Source organism: Mesocricetus auratus, unplaced genomic scaffold, assembly GCF_017639785.1.
Source record: "Mesocricetus auratus isolate SY011 unplaced genomic scaffold, BCM_Maur_2.0 Super-Scaffold_100004, whole genome shotgun sequence".
Classification (NCBI taxonomy): domain Eukaryota; kingdom Metazoa; phylum Chordata; class Mammalia; order Rodentia; family Cricetidae; genus Mesocricetus; species Mesocricetus auratus.
This window is the reverse complement of record NW_024429189.1, coordinates 53,068,752-53,095,832: the sequence shown is the minus strand read 5'-3', so window position 1 is coordinate 53,095,832 and position 27,081 is coordinate 53,068,752. Positions and strand designations below refer to the sequence as shown.

The 27,081-nt window shown below is 41.7% G+C and overlaps 1 protein-coding gene across 26 annotated transcripts in view; it reads left to right on the top strand.

The window, feature by feature from the left end:
• Positions 1-27,081, top strand: part of Ctnnd1 (catenin delta 1) — a 78,295-nt gene that overhangs the window by 41,820 nt on the left and 9,394 nt on the right. For 6 of the 26 annotated variants that reach the window (XM_021232188.2, XM_013121228.3, XM_021232194.2 and 3 more), the window contains 7 exons: positions 567-694; positions 793-943; positions 1,715-1,907; positions 2,469-2,583; positions 3,121-3,208; positions 6,252-6,314; positions 8,354-8,457. In XM_021232188.2, coding sequence (XP_021087847.1) covers positions 567-694; positions 793-943; positions 1,715-1,907; positions 2,469-2,583; positions 3,121-3,208; positions 6,252-6,314; positions 8,354-8,457 — 842 coding nt within the window. Of the gene's footprint in view, positions 1-566; positions 695-792; positions 944-1,714; positions 1,908-2,468; positions 2,584-3,120; positions 3,209-6,251; positions 6,315-8,353; positions 8,458-8,842; positions 8,930-9,225; positions 11,333-27,081 lie in introns of those variants that run through there. The other 20 variants (XM_013121231.3, XM_021232190.2, XM_021232212.2 and 17 more) reach the window with 12 other exon arrangements.

The window sequence follows — 27,081 nt, the reverse complement described above, 5'->3', positions numbered from 1 at the left end:
CAAGGAGGAAGCAGACAGGAATTGAATATGATAAAATTGATGTCTATTCTATTTTTGCCGTGGACTAGTTGTTGTTATTTTAGGTCTTTTTTTTTTTTTTTTTTTTTTTTTTGATAGGGTTACACTATGTAGCCCTGGCTGTCCTGGAACTCTTTATAGACTAGGCTGGCTTTAAACTCAGAGATCCACCTGCCTCTGCCTCTGCCTCAAATGCTGAGATGAAAAGTGTGTACACTGCTTCAGGCTAGATTAGCCATCCTTAAGGCATGGGGTCAGCTAGGCATAGTGGTACATGCTTATAGTCCTGGCACTTAAGGCTACTCTAGCACTTGAGAGGCTGAGACCGGAAGATTAGCAGTTTGAGGCCAGTCTGTGTGCCATTACAAGTCCCTGTCTCAAAAGACAAAACATAAGAAGAAAGAGACAAGGAATCAAGCCTCTGAGTTTGCTCTTGAGTTGATAGTGAAGTCGAAAGAGCCTAATGATGGAGATGTAGAACTGTAGGCAGCCAGAGTCTGGTTTATAGGCATTGATTGGCATCTTCTCTCTTGCCCTTTCTTGTACAGGCTATGAACTCTTATTTCAGCCAGAAGTGGTGCGAATATACATTTCACTCCTTAAGGAGAGCAAGACACCAGCCATCCTAGAAGCCTCTGCTGGAGCTATCCAGAACTTGTGTGCTGGGCGCTGGACAGTGAGTACCTCTAAGAAAATGTATTTGGAGATAGGGAACTTAGCTAACTAGTTTGCTGCCACTTGTAATCTTTTCACCACTCCCCGTGTGCTTCCTAGTATGGTCGATACATCCGCTCTGCTCTACGTCAAGAGAAGGCTCTCTCGGCCATAGCTGATCTCCTGACCAGTGAACATGAACGAGTAGTGAAAGCTGCATCTGGGGCACTGAGAAACCTGGCTGTGGATGCTCGGAACAAAGAATTAATTGGTAAGGATTTGAACCTAGCACAGTGCCTGGATTCCAGCAAATGTTTAGTCATTTGTTGATGTCACTGAAGAATAGGATCTTCCTTAGTTTATATATCTGAGTGTTGGTGAAGGTTCATGGTTTAGTGATTTTTTGTTTGTTTGTTTGTTTGTTTTACGAGACAGGGTTTCTCTGTGTAGTTTTGGATCCTATCCTGCTGCTGTCTCTGTAGCCCAGGCTGGCCTCGAACTTGCCTGCCTCTGCCTCCCGAGTACTGGGATTAAAGTAAAGGCGTGTGCCACCAATGCCCAGCGGTTTAGTGATTCTTAAAAAAGCAAGAAGTGATGATTCTTCAAAAATATTATTTGTTGAATATCTGCTTTTTTTCTCTTTCTCTATGCATTGTTAAGAATTTTTCTATTTCTTCATTTGCCCAGAATTAATATAGTTAATTAACTTGTTGATTTTTTTTTAATTCATAAAGAAGAATCTGTTCCATTGACTTATCATATAATAGTACTGAACTGTTTTCACTATGTGAAGAGACCAGGCAGGGTATTTTGATATCTAGTATCACATTGTCTTAGTGCACTTAAGGGAAGGAGGAGGGGAAGTGAGTTCATGGCTATCTCATGCCCTTTGCCCCTTTGGTAATAGTCTTATGTAATAGTGAAGTTGATTTGTATGACCAAAACTTACGCTTGGTCTGATTACTGTAAAGGATATTGTAAGGCCCCTCCTGGCCTAACTGCCTTGTCTCTTGCATGTGTTACTTTTGTCTCACTGCTATAGGGAAACATGCCATTCCTAACTTGGTAAAGAATCTGCCGGGAGGTCAGCAGAACTCCTCCTGGAATTTCTCTGAAGACACTGTGGTCTCCATTTTGAATACCATCAATGAAGTTATTGCGGAGAACTTGGAAGCTGCCAAAAAGCTTCGAGAGACCCAGGGTATTGAGAAGCTGGTGTTGATCAACAAATCAGGGTGAGCTTATACTTAAGCAGAACTGGAAGATTTTGAGTGTGAGAGAGTTTTCAGAAAGGAGATCTCCTCTTCTGTTCTGTGAGATTACTTCCCCTTATATTACCCTGTGACCTGTGGAGAGGTATTGACCTATTTTCATTCTTAATGTTGGTCTATAAATTGATAATAGACTCTTACATCAAATTAGCCTATATCAGTGTTTCAGACAGAATATACAATTTGGTGAAAATTTGATTTCACCCATTTTTACATTTTTATATTCTTGTGTTGTTAAAGCAGTGATTCTCAACCCCTTTGGGGTTGTTAAATAAACCTTCATGGGGGTTATCTAAGACCTTCAGAAAACACAGATATTTACAGTACAATACAAAACAGTATTAAAATTGCAGTTATGAAGTAACAAGGAATGTAATTTTATGGTTGGGAGTCACCACACCATGAGGAACTGTATTAAAGGGTTGTGCATTAGGAAGGTTGAGAACTGCTGTGTTAAAGGGTACAGGTTCAAGATTCCCTGGTCTTCAGCCAAACTTTGTATGGTGTTGCTTTCTATAACTATAGGAATCGCTCAGAAAAAGAAGTCCGGGCAGCAGCTCTTGTCTTACAGACGATCTGGGGCTATAAGGAACTTCGGAAGCCATTGGAAAAAGAAGGATGGAAGAAATCAGACTTCCAGGTGCAATAACTCTTGACCAAAGCTTTGACTTTTCTTCTCCTTTGGCTAGAGCCTCTGTCTTTGGTTTCTTCTATTTCACTATCAAACTAAATCCAAGTCTTTTCGATAGTGAAGACTTTATTTGCCACACTAGCTCTTAATAGTGGTGCCCACAATCTCTCAATGTGGAAGATGCTGGCGGTGGTAAATAGTGATGATGTGTGGCCATTGTGATCCCCTTCCCATCTACTCTGACCCTTCCGTGTGCTTACAATTCTCTGATTCTTCTGCCTCTAGTTCACTGAGTACTGATATTATAGATATGTGCCACAGCCTAGCCTCAGATCCTTTTTCTGAAGAATTATAGTTGTCAGTGGGAACCTAGAGAGTTAAGCTATTAGGGGAAGAATGTATGAGTGAGGACTAGGGCAGATGATGGAGAAGGAAATCAGTGGTCCTTAAGAACTTCTGAATCAGGAAGTACATGGTTAAGAGAAGGTGACAGAAAGAAGTGGTTATTCATGTTTCTCTGATATTGGGTTTTATGTTTGCCTCCAGGTGAATCTAAATAATGCATCTAGAAGCCAGAGCAGCCATTCATATGATGATAGCACTCTCCCCCTCATTGATCGGAACCAAAAACCAGGTATAGTATCCAAGAGGTGCACCCTTCTCTTTTTAGTGCTCCCACTATTATTTAATGTCTTATTAACTAAGCAGTGGTATATGTATTCATTTCTGAATGAGCTAGACTCTGAAGAGGAGAGTAATGCTTTGCCTCTGGAGTATAATGTGTAAGAGAATAGGTTTGAATTTAGAAATTAAAACAGGCAGGGAAAGGTGTGGTGGTGCACACTTGTAATCTCAGTCCGGGACTCTGAGGTGGAGGAAGGAGGATCAGGATATCAAGACCAGCCTTAGCTACATGAGACTCTGTCTCAAAAGAAAACAAAACCAAAATCAAAGCAATCAGTGAGCTTGAGTGTGGCTCCTTTATTTGCCTGTGAATTTAGAAAGTAACGCTTAAGCCGGGCAGTGGTGGCGCATGCCTTTAATCCCAGCACTTGGGAGGCAGAGGCAGGTGGATCTCTGTGAGTTCGAGACCAAGTCTGGTCTACCAAGCGAGTTTCAGGACAGGCTCCAAAGCCACAGAGAAACCCTGTCTCAAAAAAAAGAAAGTATCGCTTAGTTTTTCTGTTTAATTTCTTCTTAAATTTCTGTGTTCTGTTGATTAATGTACTTAGTTATTACTAACTAAAAACTACTGACAACTAGAAAATCTATTATTTCTAGTACCTAGAGAAAAAAACACCATTACTATTTTAGTTTATAGCTCTGTGTGTGTGTGTGTGTGTGTGCGCGCGCGTGTGCGTGCTGCGCTTGTGTTATTATGTTTGTGTGGTACTGGGGAATGAACCCAGGGCTTTCTAGGCAAGTGTTATATGTTCTTAACTGAATTAGAGTTTTTCAAACCACTTTACCATAGATGAATTTTATATTTTGTATTGTATGTATTTTTCTCTTTCACTGAAAGTATGTACTGTAAGCCTTCTTAATGATTTCGGCTTTTGATTTGGCCCATAGCTTTGGAGTGTGGTGTGAGGGTCCCAAGACTCTTGGACATACGTGCTGATGGCATAAAAACAGTGGTGCTTGCTGCTGGTTGCTCAACATGAATAAGGGTGGCAACACTGCTGAATAAATTATTTTCATTACCATATACTCTATAAAAAGCCATCTTCACTCAGGAGCACCCTTGATGGAGCCATAAACGTTAATACCCTGAGTACGCATCGTTTAGATGTGTAGTGCTAATGAGGAAATGGGCAGCACTTGTGCTGTGTAGGGAGCCACTGTGGCTGTCTTGAGGCAGACTGTAGGTATTACTTATTTACAGTACTATTTTACTTTATGAAGCAGCTGAAACATGCTTATTTGGTAAGCATTTCCTCAAAAATAAATGTGGAAACTATCACTTGGGTTAAAAAACAGGGGCCAAAACCAGGTGGTGGTGACACCGCACTCTTAATCCCAGTCCTTGAGAGGCAGATGCAGATGCAGGCAGAACTCTTGTGAGTTTGAGGCCAGCCTGGTCTACAGAGGGGAGTTCCAAGACAGCCAAAGGTTATACAGAGAAACCTTGTATCAGAAAAACAAACAAAACAAAGCAATACAAAAAACCTCAACAACAAAAAACTGACAGTATTTGCTACCTGAGTAAACAATTAACAATATAATTTTGGCCGAGTGTGGTGACTCATCCTGGCACTGGGGGGGGGGGGGGGCAGAATAGACTAAAACCATGTCATTGGGCTTGATAATTTCCCAGTACTTAAAAGACTTTTTGTAGGGCCATCAAGGTGACTAAGTAGGTAAACTCACTTGTTCCAAGCCTGACAACCTGAGTTCATCCCTGAAAGAGAACTGACTCTTGAAGTGACCACCATATCCATGTCATGGTATGGATGGACACCGACTGAGACACACACACACACACACACACACACACACAAAGTGATGATATAAATGTTTTAAAAATACACATGCATACTAAAATGTGTTAATTTTATAACATTTACATATCTGTAAACCATTATCTTGCAGGGAGACAACGCCGTGATATTTTCAAAATCCTGTATGAGTAAATAATTCCATTCAAAGGCAAGACAGGCTAACCCATCTATGTTTTATGATTTTTCTTGAGGCAGGGCCTTGACATGGAACTCACTATATAGAATCAGTGATCCCCTGCCTCTATCTTCTAAGTGCTAAAATTATGGGGGTGTGCTTATTAATCAAAGTTAGAAGAGGTATACCAAAATGTTAAACAGTGCTCCTTACTTTTTTTTTTTTTGTCTTTCAATTTTATTATTATTGTGGACGTGGTATGTGCTGTGAGCATACATATACTTTGGCTTTCAAGTGGAGCTCAGGGGACAACTGTGATGCTGGGTCTTGTAGTTTTGCATGGCTTCTGGGAATCAAACTCAGGCTGTCAGGCTTGCACAGCAAGTGCTTGATCCGATGAGCCGCCTTTGCAGTCCACACACAATGCTTTTTAAATTGAAGGTGATTATGACTATGCAATAAATTTATTTCTAAGTAGAATAGATGTTTACATTTCTGAATATAGTAATATGTACTTGTTCCACACTGATAAAAGTCCTTTGCATCTTAATTTATTCTGTGTGTGTGATTAGGGGCAGAATCTAAGCTTCTGATGGCTAATGCCTAACCCACTTTTGAGCCAATCTTTAACCTAGACCTTCATAATTTTGAAGACTAAAGAGGCCCAGATTGCTGAAGTGCTTTTTATTTGTTTATTTTGTTTAGATATGTAGGTGCATATACAGAGGTCAGAGGACAATTTATGTGAGTCAGTTCCTTCCACAAGTTGATTCCAGGGGAGACAGGCCATCAGGCTTCGAAACAAGTACTTATATCCACTGAGCTGTCTTCTGGCCTCTGAAATCTTCTTGTATTTAGGTTTTTGTAGGAAAGAGATCAATGTTCTGTGAGGGCTTTCCTGTAACTGTAGGTTGTGACTAGTACTTGGCCCTTTGTATGTGCTGAGTAAAATGTTATTTGAAAGGGCAGGGAAGAATGGCATGCCAGAGAGAAATGTCTACTCTTTATATAGATTTTGGTGTATTGGATTTTGATTTGGATAACTTTCTAATTCCATATAGATAAGAAACCTGACCGGGAAGAAATTCCAATGAGCAATATGGGGTCAAACACAAAATCATTAGGTAGGTGATGAATTCCCGTCTAATGTTGCAGAATAGTGTTTAACTGGGGTGAGTAGGTATTTTCTCCTCTTTTCTTTTTCCTTTCTTTTTTGAGACAGTGTTTCAAGTTACATAGCCTGGTCTTGAACTCACTGCAGTTGAGCTGATCCTGAACTCTTGATCCTCTTGCCTCCACCTCCCAAGTGCTGGGATTATAGATAGCTCCACGATGCCTGGCCTATTTTTTTCTGTAGCTTTTTACCCCCCCTAAATACCCTTATCATTTGCCATCCCTGAAGTATTATGATTAATAGTCTCCATTTGAAAGGATGTCTGGAAATATAATAAAATTTGATCAATCTATTCTTATCTACATTTTCACATGTTGCTTTGGATGGGATGACCTTTCTTAAATTTCCTTAAAACTCTTAAAAATTTTTTAAAAACCATTTTTAGAATTTTTATTTTTTGAGGCAGATTCTCTCTGTATATTCCTGTTTGTCCTGAAACTTAATTTGTTGGTCAAACTGACCTTGAACTCACAGGATTCTACTTGCTTTTGCCTGCCCTGTACTGGGATTAAAAGTGTTTGCCAACATACCTGGCTTATTTATTTTATGCATGTGAGTATTTTGCTGGTATGCTTGTTTGCCATGTGTGGTGCTTCATGCCCTCAGAGGTAAGATTCCCTAGAACTGGAGTTAGGTACAGTTTTAGTAGGTACAGTTGTGAACTACTGTGTGAGTGATGGGAGCCAACCCAGACCCCTCTGCAAGAGCAACAAGTGTGCTTAACTGCTGAGCCATTTCTCCAGCCCCTGACCTTGAACTTTTGATCCTCCTAACATGCTCTCAGAAAGTTTTTTTGTGGTTTTTCAAGGCAGGGTTTCTCCGTGTAGCTTTGGAGGCTGTCCTGGAACTAACTCTGTAGACCAGGCTGGCTTTGAACTCACAGAGATCCGTCTGCCTCTGCCTCCCCAAGTGCTGGGATTAAAGGCGTGCGCCACCAATGCCTGGCTCTCTCAGAAAGTCTTGATGTGCCCCTCTCTGTCTCTGTCTCTCTCTCTCTCTCTCCCTCTCTCCCTCTCTCCCTCTCTCCCTCTCTCCCTCCCCCCTCCCTCCCTCCCTCCCCTCCTCCCTCCTTTCAGTTTAGCTGATCTACTTGCTCTTTTTTTGTTTTTTTGTTTTTTTTTTTTTTGAGTCAGGGTCTCGTAGCCCAGGTTAGCTGTGAACTTATAATACAACTGAGGATTGTCTTCAATTCTTGAGCCTCTTGCCTACCTGCTGTTCTATCTCATCATTCTACTTTATTATTTGTTATTATTAGGGTAGCCCATATTTCAGACTGACATTGAGCTCACTATATAGCTGAGGATGACCTTGAACATCTGTGGATCTTCATCTCTTTACCTCCCAAGTGCTGCAACTGTAGGTTTGCGTCAGGACATCCAACAGACTGCATTATTTAAAAACCTTGGGTATAGCTGAATAGTGATGGTGCACGCCTTTAATCCCAGTACTCAGGAGACAGAGGCAGGCAGATCTCTACAAGAGCCAGTTCCCGGACAGCCTCCAAAGCCACAGAGAAACCCTTGAACCTCCCCCCCCCCCCCCAAAAAAAAGAAAACAAAAAAAAAAAAACCTTGGGTATATTAAGTCTTCTACTGGAATGTCCTTCCCATTTGCTCTTCTAACTTCTTCTCATTCCCAAAGGCTGAGCTCAAGTTGTGTTTTGTTCTGTCAGTTCCTTCCAATTGCAGCTTACTTCTGTCTTCTCCTAATTTCAGAGCTGTCTATAAGCAAGCCCAATCTTTTTAGTATTACCCACCATAGGATACATTGTTGTTATTCATTATTTTCCTTTTGTTGTTTTTACAGTGATGGGAATTGAGTCTAGGCTAACCACTACCACTGAACTACATCCCTAGTACTGGATATTTCACATACATTCTTTTCCTCATTATATTCCAGTTAGCTAGCTCACTTCTCTATGGAGATGCCCACTTCATATACATTGTATACTAGAGAGACTATCTTGTTTCTGTGTACTTTTTTCTCTAGATAACAACTATTCCACACTGAATGAAAGAGGAGACCATAATAGAACACTGGATCGATCTGGGGATCTGGGTGATATGGAGCCATTGAAGGGAGCACCCTTGATGGTAAATCCTTGTTATATACTTACTGCTGTGTATAGGAGACTGATAATACTTTGAAACTGTATGATGTATGAAATGGGGAAAGAAAAGAGAAAGACAGTATCTTTCTTTGGTAGGTATTTTCAGGAAAAAAGTAGAGGTTTTGATGCATCTTGAAGTTTCTTGGGATGGTCTTCATTGTGTTGGAGAAAGTCTTTGCAAGTGTTACTGATGTGACTAACATGAACTAATCTGTTCTCTCCTATCCTGTTCTTGCACTTACCTTGAGGGTGTTTACCTTTTTACTTTTTAACAGTGTTTGTTTACAAACTTTGGCATATTCATAACTGGCACACAGTTAGAGGTTCTTAACTTGGCTCTCTTACTAACAAATTGCATGTGTTCACAGCAGGACGAGGGGCAGGAATCTTTGGAGGAAGAGTTGGATGTGTTGGTTTTGGATGATGAGGGGGACCAAGTGTCTTACTCCCCCATGGTATGTCCTACAGTTACCCCTAAAATGGTCCTTAAGAAGGTGGCCTCTGTGTGCCTACTCTTTGCTAATCATGCTGATCTGATCAGGCCTGAGAAACTTGTCTGAGCCATGTGGGGCCCAAGGATTTCTGCTTCTGTGACCCTGACCTCTACAGAGCTGGGGTGCAGTGGGTAATCTGGTTCTCTGTTGTGTGCTGCTTTCCTGACTCCAGATTTATTCAGTTGCCTTCTTTTCCTCCAGGTCTTCCTGTTCTCAACCTTATTAACAGCTTTCTCTCTTTTTTTTTTTCCCTACAGCAGAAGATTTAGCACCACTCTACCTGCTCCATCTGAGCATATAATATATTACTTTTATTTTTGGTGGTGAAATGGACTGATGATTTTTTTCTTTTCTTCGCTGGACTATTGTGCCAACTGCCAGGCTGCCTCCTACCCTTAAAGCCCAGAGTGGCTGCCTTCATTCCATCAATTCCCAAACTTCCACTGAAGTTAATCGTCCTGTCCTCCCATCCCCTACTTCCAGTTTCCCCAAGAAACTTGACTCAGTTATTTGCATATCTTGAGAAACTGCTGCAGATTAGCTCTTTTTGCCAGCCCTCCTTGGACTGTTGGCCTGTGTGGGAGGGAGGGAGAGAATGGAACTCTTCGCTGGAAGCTGTGGGAAGAACTGAAAATTGCATTCAGCATTCTGACCAACTGATGACTTTTAATCAAGACTATCTTTCTGGTGGGGAGGTAACTTTTAATTTTGTTTTGGATAATGGGAACTGTGAGTTCTTCCCTTATCCAGTGGCTGTTTTTGAAGCCAAGAAGGCTGGAAATATTGGCACATTCCACCTGGCAAGGGCCCTCGAGTAAGCGAGGTACTCCTCAAACTGGGATTGAGAACTCGTTTGTCCTGTCTGAGACAGGGACCACAAAGGACCTTACAGACTCCATCTCTTCTGTCAGCTTCAGGCCAACCTTGGGGTGCTGCCCTGACCAAGGCTGTCCTCAACCCTCCTCTCTTACCCTGTGATAAATCTGCTAACTTGACCTGACTGTTTGCAAGAGGCTATGTAGAAAAGAGAATACCATGGAACACTTCTTGCTTGAGAAGAAACAGAAAGCTTGTCTATTGGGGAGAAGATGAACCTCTAGGAGGAAGTAGAAGGAATGTACATGAAGCCCTTAGTCTGAGACTGGCAGGAAGCTTCAAGGCTGGCTCTCCCCACCTTCCCCGCCCCCTTTCTTTTCTTCCTTTATAGGCTTGTCCCTCCTTTTCTCCCTCCCTGGATTTGTTGGCCAACTACAAGACTTGTACATAACTCCTGCCCCCTTTGCCCTTCTAAGGTAGGAGTTGCCCTGGCTTTGCCTCCTCTTTGTGCCTTTGGCCTGGGGTGCATCTCCTCCCTCTCTTCCACGTGCCTTTCTTTGCCTTTGCAGTCTCATTTCTCATGATTTTGCAAGTTAGATTTTATTTTCTTAACCACTGTTGACCCTCAGTAGCTGAAGGGAAGAAGAGGAGTGATGACCTAAAGAAGCTCAAGTCCCTTTGGGGCTTGTTATAGCCTCTGGGTTAGCCACAGCAGGCTTCTGCTCAACGGTGTACAGTAGGGATTGGTGACTATCCCATCTTGATTAAGTCTCAAAGTGAGGCTGGTAGGAAGGAGTGCCATGACTCTATTAGTCGTCCCCTGTTCCCATCATCTCTGAAAGCTTATAGGGAATTAAGGCTTTCTGGCCAGTTCCTTTGCCTCCATTATACCCTTTCCAATTGTAGGGAATGTTACAGGTTGGGCTGGAGAATCAGCTACTATGTGGGTTGTATTTTTTTGTTTTGTTTTGTTTTTTATTTTTTTTCCTTATTTGTTCTCATTCCTTAATCTAAAAAAAAAATCTGTTCAATGCAACTGGAATTCTTCATCCCTCTTGTCCTGTTCCTTAATATATTGAGGCTATGGGGTAGGAGAAAAGTGCACAACCCACCAATCCCTTTTTTTTCCTCCTTTTTTTTCCTGTTTGCTTCCCTCCATTTCTTCCTACCCCCATCCACCTTTTCTGGCAAAAAGGAGCCTCTCCTTGTGACCCTCAGTACCCTGCACAGGGAGCCTCCCCCACCCAGACCTGGCTCTGTTCTCAGTTTCTCTTGTTCTCCTCTGCTCTTCCTGGTGCTCTTGTTTTCGGTGGGGTGTGGGTACTAGAATAGCCATGGGATTTTGGGGACCTTTAACTGTTTTGTTTTTTCCTCTTTCATTTATAAAAACACTAAACATTCAATTTCAGCAAACCAAAAATCCTACCTTCCCACCGAACACTACTAAGGGGCATGTCTTCTGCTCTGTATCTTCTCTTTTTCTTTCTCTCTTGTTAATGCTTTTAAAAACAAATGAGTTTTTTATATAAATAAAGTTTTTAAAGTGTGTATGTGGGAGATCTGTGTCGTTTCTTCACTTCGAGCTGTATTTCTTCCCTCCTTTTTCATCATAGTCATTTTGGTATCAGTGTTCTTTTTCTTTTCAGGGCTACCAGAAGGAAGTTGTCTCAGGATGGGTTTACTTTTGTTTTGGTCCCAATTCTTATCAAGGAACATTCTTTGGAACAACCCCCACCCCAGAGTCTTAATCAATGACTAAAGTAGAGCAGAAAAACTTATTGCTAATAGAGATAGAAACTGAAGAGTGCAGACTGATAGCTTCCTCATTCTCTTGGTTTTTTTCACATCATTTGACAAAGATCAGCACTGAATGCATGGCTCTCTTGAATTCAAAATGCATTGAATCTAGAGGGTTAAAACCAGCAATCCCAATTGCCACCTTAGTAAATGTGAAAGAGTTCAAAGTCCTCTGCACATGTGCACTAATCACAGACCACATGGAGTGGGTCAGACTGTTTGATAGGATAGCCTGCAAAATTGTATATGGCTGGTTAACAGAAACTAGATTACTGAGGGATATCTTTATGGCAGATGCCAAAGATTCAGACTCATAGGAAGACACTTTTACAGGACCCTTAATGTGCTGTCATATAGTTTAAAAACTTAAAGAGCATTTGTGTAAAATGCTTATTCTATACTCACATCTTCAGTTAAAATCATTTGGCTGTCTAGGATCACCACATTATACTAAATTTAAGTATGAGAACTTTTTTCTGCTTGTGAGACCAAGCAACTCCAGCACACTAGCTGTGTACATTAAGGCTTGATTTGCACTAATGCCTGTAGTCATAGATCTAAAGAATAAAATACAAAGTCAAAAACATGCAGCAAGGTTTGATTTCTATCCATGTAGAAAACCCTGGCCATTGGTATTATGGCAGATAGAAACCATACCTCTGGCTGGCCTGAGATATGGTCCTCCTGCCTGTCTCCTCAGTACTGGGGTTATAGGTGAATATCACTAGGTTCAGCTACACACATTTTCAGAGATCTAGATCATGTGAATTGGTTTGTTTGGTTTTTAAAGACAAAGCCTCACTCTAGCCCTAGCTGACTTGGGACTCACTATGTAGATCAGTCCTCAAGCCTTTGACTCCCAAGTGCTGAGATTCTGGGCTTGTGCCTTGTTGCTTGATTTTCTGAAGTTTCATGACAGACGCCATGGTACTTTCTATGCCTCTTGATAGTTCTTGCTTACATTAGAAACCTTTGGAATTCGTTCCTTCATGGCTCTTCTTAATAGTTTTTTTTTTTCTATATGAGTGTTTTGCCTGCATCACATGTGTGCAGTGTCCAAAGAGACTAGAAGAGGGTGTTGGATCCTCTGGAACTGGAGTTACAGTAGATGGTTGTGAGCTGCCATGTGGATGCTGAGAACAGAACCTGGGTGCTCTGGAAGAGCAGCCAATGCTCTCAACTTCTGCCCCTTTTAGTAATGTTAAAGAGTTTTTTCCGTGTGTGTGTGTGTGTGTGTGTGTGTGTGTGTGTGTGTGTGTGTGTGTGTGTGTGTGTGTGTGTGTGTGTACCAGATCCTCTCAGTAGATCTAGTTTTGCGAACCTGAGTACATAAAAAATACCTGGCCTGTTGGTTGAAAATATAAATTCCAGAAATTTGCTGTGGTGAAATATGTCTTTAGTTCTAGCATCTGGGAAGCTGAAGCAGGCTTCCTATAGGTTACAGACCGTCCTGGGCTGTACTGCCAGATTCTTATCCCAGAAAATAAAAAAGATCAACCTTCTGCCCAGACTTCTGAGGGATGGGCCTTGTAGCTCTAAACTAGAGGACTTGCCTACAGGCACAAGACCATAGGTACTATACCAACATCACAGTCCTATGTTTCACTTTGGAAATAATAGGTTGGTCTTGGGAATCTGAACCTTGTAGAATGACAGGTTATGTGATGTATGTGGTTATCTATCTTGAAACCCTGCTCTAGGACACTTATTTTCTATGTATAACCTGGGATGATGGACTAACTCTCGGCGATAGTAGTGAGTATAGATAATGTGGTGATGATAAAATAGGAAGATAATTGATAAAAGGAAACATTTGTTTTAAAGGGAGTGCAGAGGCTGTGAGTTCTAGTATTTCTCTATCCTTCAGGTCATCCAGGTAATTCCCAGGCTTCCAAGGGCAGGTTGCCCCTGAATATGGTACACTTTGAGGCAGAAAGAATGTCCTGGATTATAATGAATTAATGAACTACTTCTGTCTGCAAAAGGGTACTTCAACTAGGGAGCAAGTGACGCTTGTCCAAAGCCAAAGAGGTCAGGTATGAAAATGAATCATTCCAGAGAGAGGGCCTAGTTCAAGAAAACATAAACAAGAAAGAATAAGATACTGCCTGAAGCAAGCTTCTTTTCATAGAGCAGACTTCTTGACTTTTCTGCTACCTAAATCTCCCTTAAAATACTAATTCTTCAGCTGTTCCACCCAGGATTACTGGCAGACATGAAAGAAAGCTGGAGAAGCAAGGTAGATAATTGCCATTGAGACAGTTTTGAGTTTTCATTTTGTGTAGTGTACAGTGACCAGGGCCAATGAGCCACAAGTGAGCTTCATGGACAGCTCATGCTGCTGTGATTGTAGGAATTTCAAGTTTTTTTGTAAGCATGTGACAATTGGTCTTTTTCTAGTACTTTCGAGTACTACCCTTGTCTATCCATTTCTAGTTTTGTTGCAACTAAGGACAGCCACTTTCACTTTGAAGACATAGGCTATGTCTTGCTGCCATTCCCTGCTATCTCTAGTGCTAATGGACACACAGTCCAAATGCTGTAATGTACCTGAGGAAAAGGAGTTTTGGTGGGACTCCTGATTATGTTCCAGTCACTTCCAATATACCTCTTGTCTTCATCTTTTTGTTTTGTTTCATTATGGCATTTTCAAACAAATTGTTTCATTGATGCTCTTCACCCATCTTTATCAACCCTTTGGCCCTCCTTGTCTTCATTTTAATCCTTATAGGATATTCCTTTTTAATATTCAGGCTTTTGTTTTTGGAAGTGTGGTAGATTAGATTCTCTGAGAAACTTTGAGCAGAGAGAGGTAGCATACTAGATAAATGTTTATTTAAAAAATGTTCTGTCTTGTTGGGATTTACTTCAGGGTTTCACACATTTGGTAAACACTCTAAAACTGAACTGCATCTAGCTGTGTATTAAAAAAAAAGATAACTGCTTAAACACACTGCTGAAGAGGCACAAGAGAAAGCTGACCTTCTAAACAAAGCCAAGACTGGAATCCTTGAAAGTATCTGATAAACCAACTTTACTCAGAGTTATTGCCAAGCACAGCATACTTTAAGCTTCTAAAGAATGTGGGAAAGTGGAAAGGAAAGAATCCACATAAAGCTAATACCCCCAGCACAAGGATGAATAAATACTCATGATCAGATGATTTGCTATGCAAACTTTGTGACCCGAGTCAATGCCTGGAACCCATATAAATGTGGAAAGAGAAAACTGACCACACAAAGTATGTGCACATTTATTATACTACAAATAACCCACTTTGGGAGACAACAAAGAATTTGCCCTGATCTTGATAAAGGTGGGAGGATGTGAAAGCCAAATTTAAGCTACCTGTGTGACTCACAAAACAGTAAATAGTAACTTTCGGGTGGTACTCCAATGGCCATATTTCTGGATGGTTTCCAGAAGTCAGTGTGTTTCCTCTAAGGGTTCAGAAACAACTCAGACTTTGACCAGGTGCTACATGCGTATAAATGGGGATAGAAGACATGGCTGAGGGCCAGTGAGTCCCAGTAGAATGCAGATTCAAGAAGGCTTACTATTCAAAGCCCTGGTAAATGATGCAAATGTAAGCTTTACATAAAGGTGGCATGTAATTAGGAGCTGGACAAAAGGAAATCAGAATGCTGGACAATGACATGTATGTTGAGGGGTAATTAGAGCAGAATTCTCAGATTCTTGGCATTTGGGAGAAAAGTAAAGATACTGATCAAAACTTTTGTGAAACTAAGTGTCCATATTATCTCTGTTCAAAGAATAGAAATAGAGCGTATAACTTCCAAAGAAAAACAGAAGGGCAGAGGTGTCCTTAAAATTGGTATTTCATCTGATGGAATGAGCTAGGCTTAAGGGCTACAGCAATACAGAAGGGATGTGTGTCATCTTAGTGCTGGGATTGCATCCAACAAATGAACAGATGTGTGCAGAAAAGAGTAAGGGTGGAAAGCAAGTGTAGACATCGGGAAGAAGTCTGAAAGAGTTTCCAAAAAGGCAAAGTTAGCTGAATAAAGCTTCAGTAGCTGCCAAGTGCCTTGGTCATGTAAATTTAAAGACAGGATTAGGATGGAATACTTGAAGTCTTGCTATGTCGTTTTCTAAATTGATTATATTACAAAAATCTAGCTTCCCACATTCTAACAGGGCTTGATCCTACAGCTTAACTAAAACTGTAAGCAGCCCTTTGACAAGATGGAGGTGTGTGTGTGTGTGTGTGTGTGTGTACATGTATACCCATGGTGGCTTCTTCTATTGCTCTCTACCTTATTTTGGAGGAAAGTATCTCACTGAACCTGGAACTCGCTGGTTGGCTGTCTCTCATTATATCTGAAACTCATTGACTGACTGCACTGGTTGGCCAATGAGCTCCTGAGAAAAACCCATCTACATTCCCTAGTGCTGGGGAGATGTATAACTGGATTTAACATGGGTGCTGAGACTCTGAACTCTTGTCATGCTTGCATAACCAGCACTTTTCCTCAGTTGTGAGATGTACCTTCTTTCAGAGACTGCTGGCTTTAAGGTAAGAGGGTCAGTGAGGAGCATCGTGCTGTTCCAGGTCTTTTCAGCGCCATTCAGCATTTCCTGGCCTCCAAAGTCTTTCTCAGGGCCATTAGGTGAAATTTTGGAATGCTGATGCTCCATCATGAGACATGTGTAACAGACACTTTCCTAAGTGGAGCCTATCCATGGTGCTTAGCTTAGATTTTATATGGACTCTAGCTGTGCTATTCAATGTCTTATTCAATGCTGATTAATCTTCTTTTGTCTTGCCGGGCGTTGGTGGCGCATGCCTTTAATCCCAGCACTCGGGAGGCAGAGGCAGGCGGATCTCTGTGAGTTCGAGGCCAGCCTGGTCTACAAAGCTAGTTCCAGGACAGCCTCCAAAACAACACAGAGAAACCCTGTCTCGGAAAAACCAAAAAAAAAAAAAAAAAAAATCTTCTTTTGTCTTTATTGAGGCTAGTGTCTGAGATCTAGCTCATGAACTTTTGAGATCATTCAGAATGGTAATGTATATAAAACTACTCAGCACCAAGCTCAGACTCTGGTGCCCTGGCTTCCTGCACTCAAATTCTCACTATCATAGCTGTGCGGTCTGTGGTATGTTTCTTTTGCTCCATGCTGGGGGTTGAACCTAGAGCCTTGCATATACTAAGCAAGCACACTTACCAAGGAACCTCATGCCAAACCAACCCTCTTTGTCAGAGTTCTTAATCTTTTGTACCTCTCACCATGGAGCTGAATGGTATGTATGATGAAAATAAAATGAAATTATGAATACATAAACTGTAATCAGCATATACCAAGTATGCTATTACTACTACTACTACTACTACTACTACTACTACTACTACTACTATTTTGAGATAGCCTCTATTGCCCAGTCTGATCTTGAAGTCACAATAATCCTCCTACCTCAGCTTCTTTACTGCTGTGATTTCAGGCATGAGCCACCATACCTAGCATATGACTTTATTATTATACCTATTGCTACATCTTTTGCATTTATTTGTATCTGTGCTTGCATATGTATTTGTTTATATTAATTAGATGATCATTTTGCTAAGTTATGTCCAACTACTTAAAGGATGATTTTCAAGGACAACCTGAAATGATAAGTAGCGTCTATGTTGAGCTCCTGGACTAGGAGAAATAACATTATTTAATAGATATACTTCAAGCCGGGCGTTGGTGGCGCACGCCCTTAATCCCAACACTCGGGAGGCAGAGGCAGGTGGATCTCTGTGAGTTCAAGGCCAGCCTGTTCTACAGAGTGAGTTCCAGGGCAGCCTCCAAAACAATACAGAGAAACCCTGTCTCGAAAAACCAATATATATATATTTCTTTCATCCAAGTCCTATGCTGAATATCCATTAGAAATGATCTGTGCAGGAATTCAAGTTAAGGATTAGAGATTACTTTGTGGCAAGGCCATGTGGAAGCATCTGTTCAGTCTAGTAGTACTTTTGATAATAGGCCTTTTGAACAGGATGGAAAAAAAACTTTTTCTTTTCAGATACAAGGTTTTTCTGGATGTCTGATCCTTGGGCAGTAATCCGAATACAGCGCCTATGAGAGCTATGAAAAGATTTAGTTTCATGAAGTCACATAAAAAGCTACATGTTAAGTATATTGCTATATGCTAGAACTTACTCTTGTTGTAAAGGTTATCATGAGCACAGGGTGCCTTCCTTAAGAGACCTTGAAGAAGAACTTGAAACAGTAACATCACTAGATCATGTTACAGAGAAGAGTGTAGTGTGGGAAAGATTGCGTAATCAACTACAGGAAGCTGCATAATTTGGGGCAGAGATAATGATACCTTAGGCCACTGGGGCACATTATAAAAAATGATTACCAATGCAAAATGATAGTAATAGCTAGTGTCTCTCCCCCTTCTCTTTCTCTCCTTCTTCCCTCCCTGTCTCTGTCTTCCTCTCCTTTCTCTCTCTCTCTCTCTCTCTCTCTCTCTCTCTCTCTCTCTCTCTCTCTCTCGACTTGAATTTGAGGCCTTGAGTGAATCTAGGCAACCTCTCCAGCATCCACAACCCATTTTCACTTTTGAGATGGAATGTCATTAAGTTGCAGGCTATCCTTGAAGCTGTGACCTTCCTACTGAATCCTTCGTAGTAACTGGACTTCCAGACCTGCACCCACACACCCTGTTAGTTCTTTCTGTGTAAGATGCTGTTTCAAATCCTTTGTATGTAGACGGTAATGACATGAACCTGTAGTACAAAATAATCCTAAGGCTAGGCTTTGTGTTAAAAGCTTTATTCCTGTTTAATATTTACTACAACTTGATGATTAGCCATATCTTAGAGATAAAGAAATGAGATTTAAAGTAGTCAACTAACCTGCCTGAGGTCACATTTTAGTTGGATCTCATGTGCCCCAGACATCCCTTGGACTCACCATGTAACCAAGGCTGAGTCTTCACCTCCTGAGTAATGGGATTATAAATGTGCACTATCATGTCTGGTTCGGGGTGCTGGGGATTGGATAAGAGGGCTTCGTGCATGCTAGGCAAGTGCTCTACCAACAGAGCTACATCTTAGTACCAGTTTTGGTCTAGTCCTCATTCCCATGCCTAACAGATTCTCAGAACCACCATGCCCAATACTAAATCCTTTGTATTTTAAACTGAAAGACCTTGGCATCAAAGCGCCGGGCACTGAACCGAACCCTCTGCCCAAGAACCAGGGCCAGACCACTGGCTGCAAATGCAAGAGGTGATTTATTGAGTACACAGGCGCCTGTGGATGCTACTGCAACTCAGGTGCAGAGCATACCGGGCTTGCAGGGAGTACAATATTTATAGAGTTTTAATGGTTACGTAAGTAACAGGCATTTCATTGGCTCATCTTGGGGGCAGGGGTAGTTCCCACGGACTAAGTTTCCTAGTATTCATGAAAGACCCCGGCATGCTTCAGCAATTATTATCCTGGTCCCATGACTACTATGGTGATCATAGACACAACTGGGGGCAGGGGTAGTTGCCAAGGACTAGGGGTCCTGGTATTGCCACATAAAAGACCCTGGCACGCTTCAGCAATTATTATCCGGGTCCCATGACTGCTCTGGTGACCACAGATCCTGTTTGACATCCTGCCAGCTGGGCGAGGCACCTGGTCTGGGTTTCTTTCATCAGGCAACGGCCTGGCCTTGCTTTTCTTTTCCTAGGGGGTCCTGGGTAGGGGTCTTTCAAAACTACCAATCCTAACTGCTTGAGATACCTAAAAGGCAGAATTAATGGAACACATGGTGAGGCACTGAGGACGAGTTAAGGGTGATATCCTAGTTGCTGGCTGGTATTCGCCACGGACTGAAACAGGAAATGGTGTTGAGTACAAGGTGACTAGAAGAGGTTTAAGTTGAGTTTGAAGCTTAGTGTGTACATATCTAATCCCAGCCCTAGGGAGGCTGAGGCAGGAGAATTTTTTTAGAGTTTGAGGCCAGTCTGGGCTACCTAACAAGATGTTGTAACCAACCAACCACTAAAAAATAGTTGGAAGTGACTGTGAGACACTGAGCAGGAACAATGGGTAGTTGGGTATGTGTAGAGCTCAAGAGAGGGCTGGATCTACGTAGAGATTTGCTGGGCAGCCTTTGGGCTGTACTGTGAGCTGTGGTGCCGAGTGAGTTCCCTAAGAGCAGAGGGTTTAGGCTCCAACTCTGGTTATATTTATGTATTTAAGTACATGAGGTTCTAAAACGGGAGCTGGTCTTCACCCTGTTTGAATGTGATGCGTTTCCTATAGTCTGTTCTATATTGATCTCAGTCTGTGGTCTTGAATCCCAGAGGGAATGATTTCAATCCCTGTTTTACTCTTTCCCTTGGATATAAACTGGGGTTTAGAATTCTGAGAGACCAAAATAGGGATAGCCATCTTGCCATGTCCCGGGCTGTCCTGTTTCATCCTGTTTTTTTCTATAACCCCCCCCCATCTTTTCATTTCTCTTCCACTTTCTCAACAGTGGAAGGCTGGCACACTGGGGTAGGGACTCACAGATCTCTTACTTGTAATCTGTGCTTCATCTGAGTCCCAGCAGACTTATTGCCACTCAATTAAAACTTACTGGGGTCAAATGAGACCAATGCAGCTGCAGGTGTGCCCTTACCATGTAGTTCTCCACTGCAATACCCCACACAAGGTGGAGTAGGTCCCAAACATGGCAGTGCTCAGTAACCTCCAGTGATGGCAGAGATAATGTGTGGTGCCCTCTGTTCTCAGGCCCATCATCAGCTGATTCCTCTTCTCCTGCAGAAGGCATGCATCTTCAGACCTGTCATATCCCAACTCCACACTGCTTCATATATTGATTATTTTTGCAGAATTCTGGCTGAGGAGCTAATGTAGTTTGTTGATAGAGTAAATGTCTATCATGCATGGTCCCCTGAGTTTAATACCCAGGTCAGACACACAAATTCTTACTTGTAAGCATTTACATACTTTTTTTTTTTTTTCGAGACAGGGTTTCTCTCTATTGTTTTTGGAGACTGTCCTGGAACTAGCTCTGTAGACCAGGCTGGCCTCAAACTCACAGAGATCCACCTGCCTCTGCCTCCCGAGTGCTGGGATTAGAGGCGTGTGCCACCACCGCCCGGCTTTGCATACGTATTTTTAAAGCGAAAATTAACATAGCAGATGGGAGAGTTAAAATTTTTCGTTTGTGCCACTCCCATTGTCCTTTTGTCTGTGCTTTCAGGCATTTTTCTCTCTGTTCCCACAACATAGACCTGCTTGGAGCAGTGGCTTCACATATTCTACATATTCCATGGTCTGGTTTTCTCATAAAATATGCCATGGACATCTGTATAAATGGTTGTATATGCTCCTGCTTTATGTTCCTGATGACTGACTATTTTACACATCTTTATGTAGTCCTGCTGTCTTCCTGCTTCTGAAGCACCCTATTTATGTCCACTATGGAAACTGTAGAGGCTGAGTCCTCAGGAGATAGGTCTCCTCATTCTGGAACCCAGGACCCTCTGGTTAGGTTGTAACCATTCTTGCTCACCTCTCGGTATGGTCCAGCTTGTTAGTCCTTTTCCTTTCCTCCCCAGAAGACTGAAAGGAAACCTGCTTCTGTTCTATGCCCCCAGTCAGAGATGTTAAGCATCCTTCCTTCAGAACATAACAAAGGGAAACAGTTTTCTTTTACACATTTATTTTTTTGTGTGTGTGGGTGTTTTGTTTGCATGTATATCTATGTACCATAGAGGCCAGAAGAAGGCTTTGGATTGCTTATAACTGTAGTTAGAGATCTAAGCTGCCATGTGGGTGCTGGGAATCGAACTCAGGTTCTCTGCGAGAGTGGCAAGTACTTTTAACTGTTGAGCCATCTTTTCAGCCCTCAAAGGGGATTTAACTGTTTTAAACCCTTATATCATTGAAAATAAGGGTTTCTCTACCTAAGATCCTCAGCTTTAACATGTCTGGCATTGCATGAGTGCAGAGACAAGAGAGGGTTTGCAATGGGCATTGAATCCTACCTGATTGCTAGAAAGCTACTATCTACTTCTAACCTGTGTCTGATGGAATCCTTAGGAAGGACACCAGCTCACCCTGGTTCTCACCTTGTCTTCTGAGTAGTTTTGAGGCCTCACACTTTTCTTGTTGGGCATGGTTAGTGCCTGGCTGAATACTTTGATAACCCGGTTTCAATTCTACCTTTTTCTTCCCACAGTATCCTTTAATTCTGGTAACTTACATCTCAGTAATGTGTAAACTGCATTACAATAGGACCATTTAAGAAATAATGATCTTGAGCTGGGCGCTGTGGCACAGACCTTTAATTAATCCCAGCACTTGGGAGGCAGTGGCAGCAGATCTTTGTGAGCGTGAGCTCAGATGGGAGATGGGTCTACGTGGTGAATTCTTTTTTTTTTTTTTTTTTTTTTTTTTTTGGTTTTACGAGACAGGGTTTCTCTGTATTGTTTTGGAGGCTGTCGGTCCTGCCTGGCCTCGAACTCACAGAGATCCGCCTGCCTCTGCCTCCTGAGTGCTGGGATTAAAGGCGTGCGCCACCACCGCCGCCCGACATGGTGAGTTCTAAAACAGCTATAACTACATAGAGAGACCTTGTCTGTAAAAAAAGAAAGAAAGAGGAAATGACCTCATAAATAAAACCCCAACTTATTTCATACTTCATTTTCCTGCAAATATTTGTCCAACAACCACTTGATTCCGATGCTTGGGCTTAAGACTCCTGTTTCGAAGAGTTCCAATTCTATGATGAAGGCTATAAATAAGTGAGGGAAGACCTGTTATAATGACAACCTTTTAAGGATAGCAAGCCTTCCTTGAGGTATACTGGATTATTAAAGGATAGCTAGGATTCTTCCCCTTGAAGATTTGAAGTCATCGAAGTCGGATGGAATACTATGCAAAAACTACAGAAATGTAAAAAGAATATAGCACACTAGGCACCAACTGGGCAAGAGGAGATTCTCTTTGTAGAGACATTTCATCTAATAAATGAAGTAGTCAAAAAAGAATGTCATCATTGTGGAGCCCCTAATAGCTGAGTCTTTTAGGCACCGAACATCAGTGTTCCATTTCACAAAAAGAGGTACCACCCGTGAAGTTTAAAAAATCTGAGGATGTGCCTCAGTGATGGAGTTCTTGTCTCACATATTTGGGCAAAGAAAAACCCTCTCCTGAGTCTGATCAAGCCTCTAGATCTAACTCTTCTTTTTTTTTTTATTTTCCAGTTTAAATTTAGATTAGAAACAAGGTTGCTTCACAAGTCGGTTCCAGGTCCCTCTCCCTTCCCCTCCCCTCCTCCCGTGCCCTCCCTAGATCTAACTCTTAACCAGAAATAAGATAGGAGAAATACTAAACTATGTTATGAAAATGACCAAATTTCTTTGATAAATTAATTACAATAAGAAAAAGAATATAGGGAGACCTATAGATTACAAGATTGTAGTCCCAATGAATGCCTATAAACTTGTGAGAAAGAGGGAGGAGGGTCAGGAATTCACAGCTGTTCTCAGTTGTAAATCAAGTTCAAGATCATTTTAGGCTGCATGAGACCATATTTCAACCATGCCCTCCCCTCAAAAAGGGACATTTTAATGAGATAATTGGACATTTAAACATAACATACTTGGCTGGGCGTTGGTGGCGCACGCCTTTAATCCCAGCACTTGGGAGGCAGAGGCAGGTGGATCTCTGTGAGTTTGAGGCCAGGCTGGACCGATAGCCTCCAAAACAATTCAGAGAAACCCTATCTCGTAAAAACCAACCAACGAACCAACCAACCAAATAAAAAACATAACATACTTGTTACAAAGGGATGATCATTCTGTAAGTGTGAGTTTGTGAATTATAATCCCCCCTTTGTTTTGTATTTTCTGCTTTTTGAGACAGGATGTTTTGGTTGGTTTTTATTTCATTTTTATGATTTTTCTTACAACTTTTTTAATGATTTATTTTTTATTTGTGTGCATTGGCATTTTCCTTCCATGTTTGTCTGTATGTCAACACCCCTGGAGCTGGAGTTGCAGACAATTGTGAGCTGTGGGTGCTGGGAAATGAGCCCGGCTCTTCTGGAAGAGCAGCCAGTGCTCTTAACCACTGAGCTACCTCTCTTCAGCCCCTGTTTTATTGGTTTTGACATACAGGATTACAAAACTTGGAAACAAACAAACAAACAAAAAAACAAAACAGACTGACTTTGATCTTGTTCTGTGACTGAGAATAACTTTGAATTCTTGATGCTCTTGCCTCTATACATAAGAACTGGGATTATAGGCATATGCCACTATTGAGACAGTCTTGCCACATATCCCAGACTGGCCCTGAACTCAAGCACCTCCTGTCTCTGCCTGTCAAGTGCTGGGATTAGACATGTGTGCCACCACATCTGTCTAATTGCATCCTTGCAATTCCAGCAATGAATTGGAATGTTCATGGGTGAAAAGCCATGATGGGGAAAATTGCCTTAAGTATTGTTATGGAGGAGTAGATGAAATGTGGCTGCCTATGAGCTAATCATCAAAGCATATATATATATATATATATGTTGAAGTGGGTTTTTAAAATATATATAGTATTTTATTTGTTTTTTGTGTGGATTTGAGATTCCCTATACTAATAATATATGGATTTGACAACTAGTATCTCCATGCAAACATCAGGAAACAGGGCCAAAATAGGGGCAGCAGTGGCAGCAGAGGTGGGTTTTAGGTTATACAGTTTCTTTTCCTGCCAAGTGCAGGCAGAGGGTAGGTTTCAGATTTCCACGGGACTGAAGGTCTGGGGTAAGGAATTCTGAACATCCATAAGGATGGAAGAGAGGCAGAATCAAGGAGACTCCCTATCACATTTTAACAAGAACAGCCCGCTTCTAAGTTTTGTTAAACTTGGTTTGTTGATAGCATTTCACTTATAAGCATGACTATAGAAGACTTAAAATTTTGTTTATGACCATGGATAGATCGTTCGGATATTTTAAAGGCTGTTACTTGAGCTACATACTGCTGCAAATTGTAGTAGAGAATAGATGAAGTAGGAAAGTTGGCCACAAGGCTATCACAGTATTACAAATGAATGAGAGTTAGTTTTGAGGAGGAATTTAACTAATCAAGGTTTGGCCCAGGAGGTGAATTTGCATATAATAATTTGTTTCTGTAAAGGAGGGGGGTTGTTGGTATGGAAATGTTCTAATATCTCAAAACATCAAAACTCTGGGCAGCTGTAGTATGGGCTGGACCCCAGCTGGTTTTCTGTGTCTCAGTGTCTTTGAGTAGTCTTGAAGATGGATTTCTGTGCACTGTGACTGATCAGGTTAGACGGTAGGGAATGGTGCCTGGTGAGTAGGCTTGCAGCAATTTCTCCCACTATAATCGCCCTTCTTTCAGCAATGGCTGCTTCTCATGCATATCACACCTTCTTAATAGCACTGAACCTTTAAAAAAGTTAGCCTCTGACAATTCCATACACGCTACCATGTCTCTTAGTAACATTCGCCACTGCATTTCCTTCCCTCTCCCCCAACCCACTGTACCTGATAGTTGTTTAAATTCCAGACTGCAAGACTCCAGCAGTTGACCATCCTTTCCTTCTTCTCTTCAAAGTTGAAATCTTTCCACCTTGGAAAAGCCATGGACTTGTTAATCTCTCCTAGCACTAACGTCTCTTTGGACCCTGTGTCTTTTTTAAAGTGCATGGATACACCTTCATGGGACAAGCTGCCCAGGTCTAGTGAGAATAAGCTGTCAACATTGTAGGCTTGCTTCTACTCCACTCCATTCCATAACTGTGTGTGTCTTTTCATCATTCCCTTGTCCCTCCAACTCGATCCTTGAGTGAGGGTTCCTCAGTTCTGAAATTCTGAACTCATTTAGACAGTTTTTAGCATTCTTGAGTTATGGAATACCTTGAGAATCTGATTGATGGTAGTTATGGAACATTTCTAAAACAATTCAGATACACAGTGACTTGCCTACAATTTGAGAGTTTAAATTTATGCTTCATGCATCAGGAAAACCTCGGAGCTTATGGGGTTGCTTGGTTAAATTCCCTTTTAAATACATTTTTATTTATTTGAGAATTTCATAATTTATACAATATTCTTTGATCATATCTACCTGCTATTCATCTGTAACTTCTCTAGGTTAAGTATTGCCAAGCTGTTTTCTAGAAAGCTTACCTCAGTGGAAATGTCCATCTTAGCAAAGTTTAGAGGCTGAACTACACATGCTCTAAAGGGGCTCACAGAAGCAGTGCTGCATCAGGAGGGATGGAAGGCGAGTAGAATGCCTTTCCTTTGAAGTCTGATTTGTTTGTCCTGGCAGCACAGTGCTATTGGGTCACCTACCTTCAGGGACCATTCAGGCCTAAGTGACTGTGACAGGGTTTTGACTGCTTTGATTACTGTTATTTCCTCTCTGGTCCTATCAGTGCCAAGAATGTTGCTGTTATCTTTTCCCCTCCTGCAACTCCTCCCGGATTTTCCCCACCACCCCACCCACCCAATCCCACACACCCCTCTCTCTTTAAAAAACAAAACAAACACTGGGCTTTTATCCCAGCACTCAAGAGGCAAAGGCAGAGGCAAGTGATTCTCTGTGAGTTCGAGGCCAGCCTGGTCTACTGAGAGAGTTCCAGGACAACCTCCAAAACAATACAGAGAAACCCTGTCTCAAACAACAACAACAACAACAAACCAACAATGAAAGGGAGAAGCACACAAACTCCACAAAAAAACAAAAATGGAATAGAAAATATATAAGCAAAAGACCAGTAAGACAAAAAATGAGCGAATGATGTAAAAGTATACAAAAATACCATTGAATTTGTTTTGTGTTGGACAACTGCTCCTGAGCATGGGGCCCACCTGAAGTGGGGTTAATATACTCAGTGAGAGTCCATTGGAGAAAATAAATTTTTCCATTGCAAGCAAGGGTGGGAGCCCATGTCTACTTTCTTCTCTCTCAGTGCTGGATCCCCATCTGGTTTGAACCTGGGCAGGCCCTGGGGGGTGCCGTCAGTCTCTGTGAGTTCATATGTGCATCAGTTTTACTGTGTCTGGAAGACACTGTTTCCATGGAGTCATCCATCCCCTCTGACTTAGACTCTTTCCACCTCCACTTCCGCATAGTTCTCTGAGGGGAGGGGTTTGGTAAGACGTCCATTTAAGACTGAGTGCTCCAAAGTCTCCCTCTCTGCATATTGTCTGATTGGGGGTCACTGTGTTTGTTCCAATTTACTGCAAGAAGAAGCTAGTGAGGGTTGACTGAGACACTCATCTATGGGTATTGCAGAAAGTCATTAGGGGTAATTTTATTGCTATTTTCTTTTTTTTTCATATCATTTTTAAAATTTAAATTAGAAACAAGCTTGCTTCACATGTCAATCCCAGCTCCCTCTCCCTCCCCTCCTCCCCTGCTCCCTAACTACCCCTCCCAGCCCCACTAAGGCCCTCCATGGGGTATCTCCAAAGTCTGTCATATCATCCATCATATCATC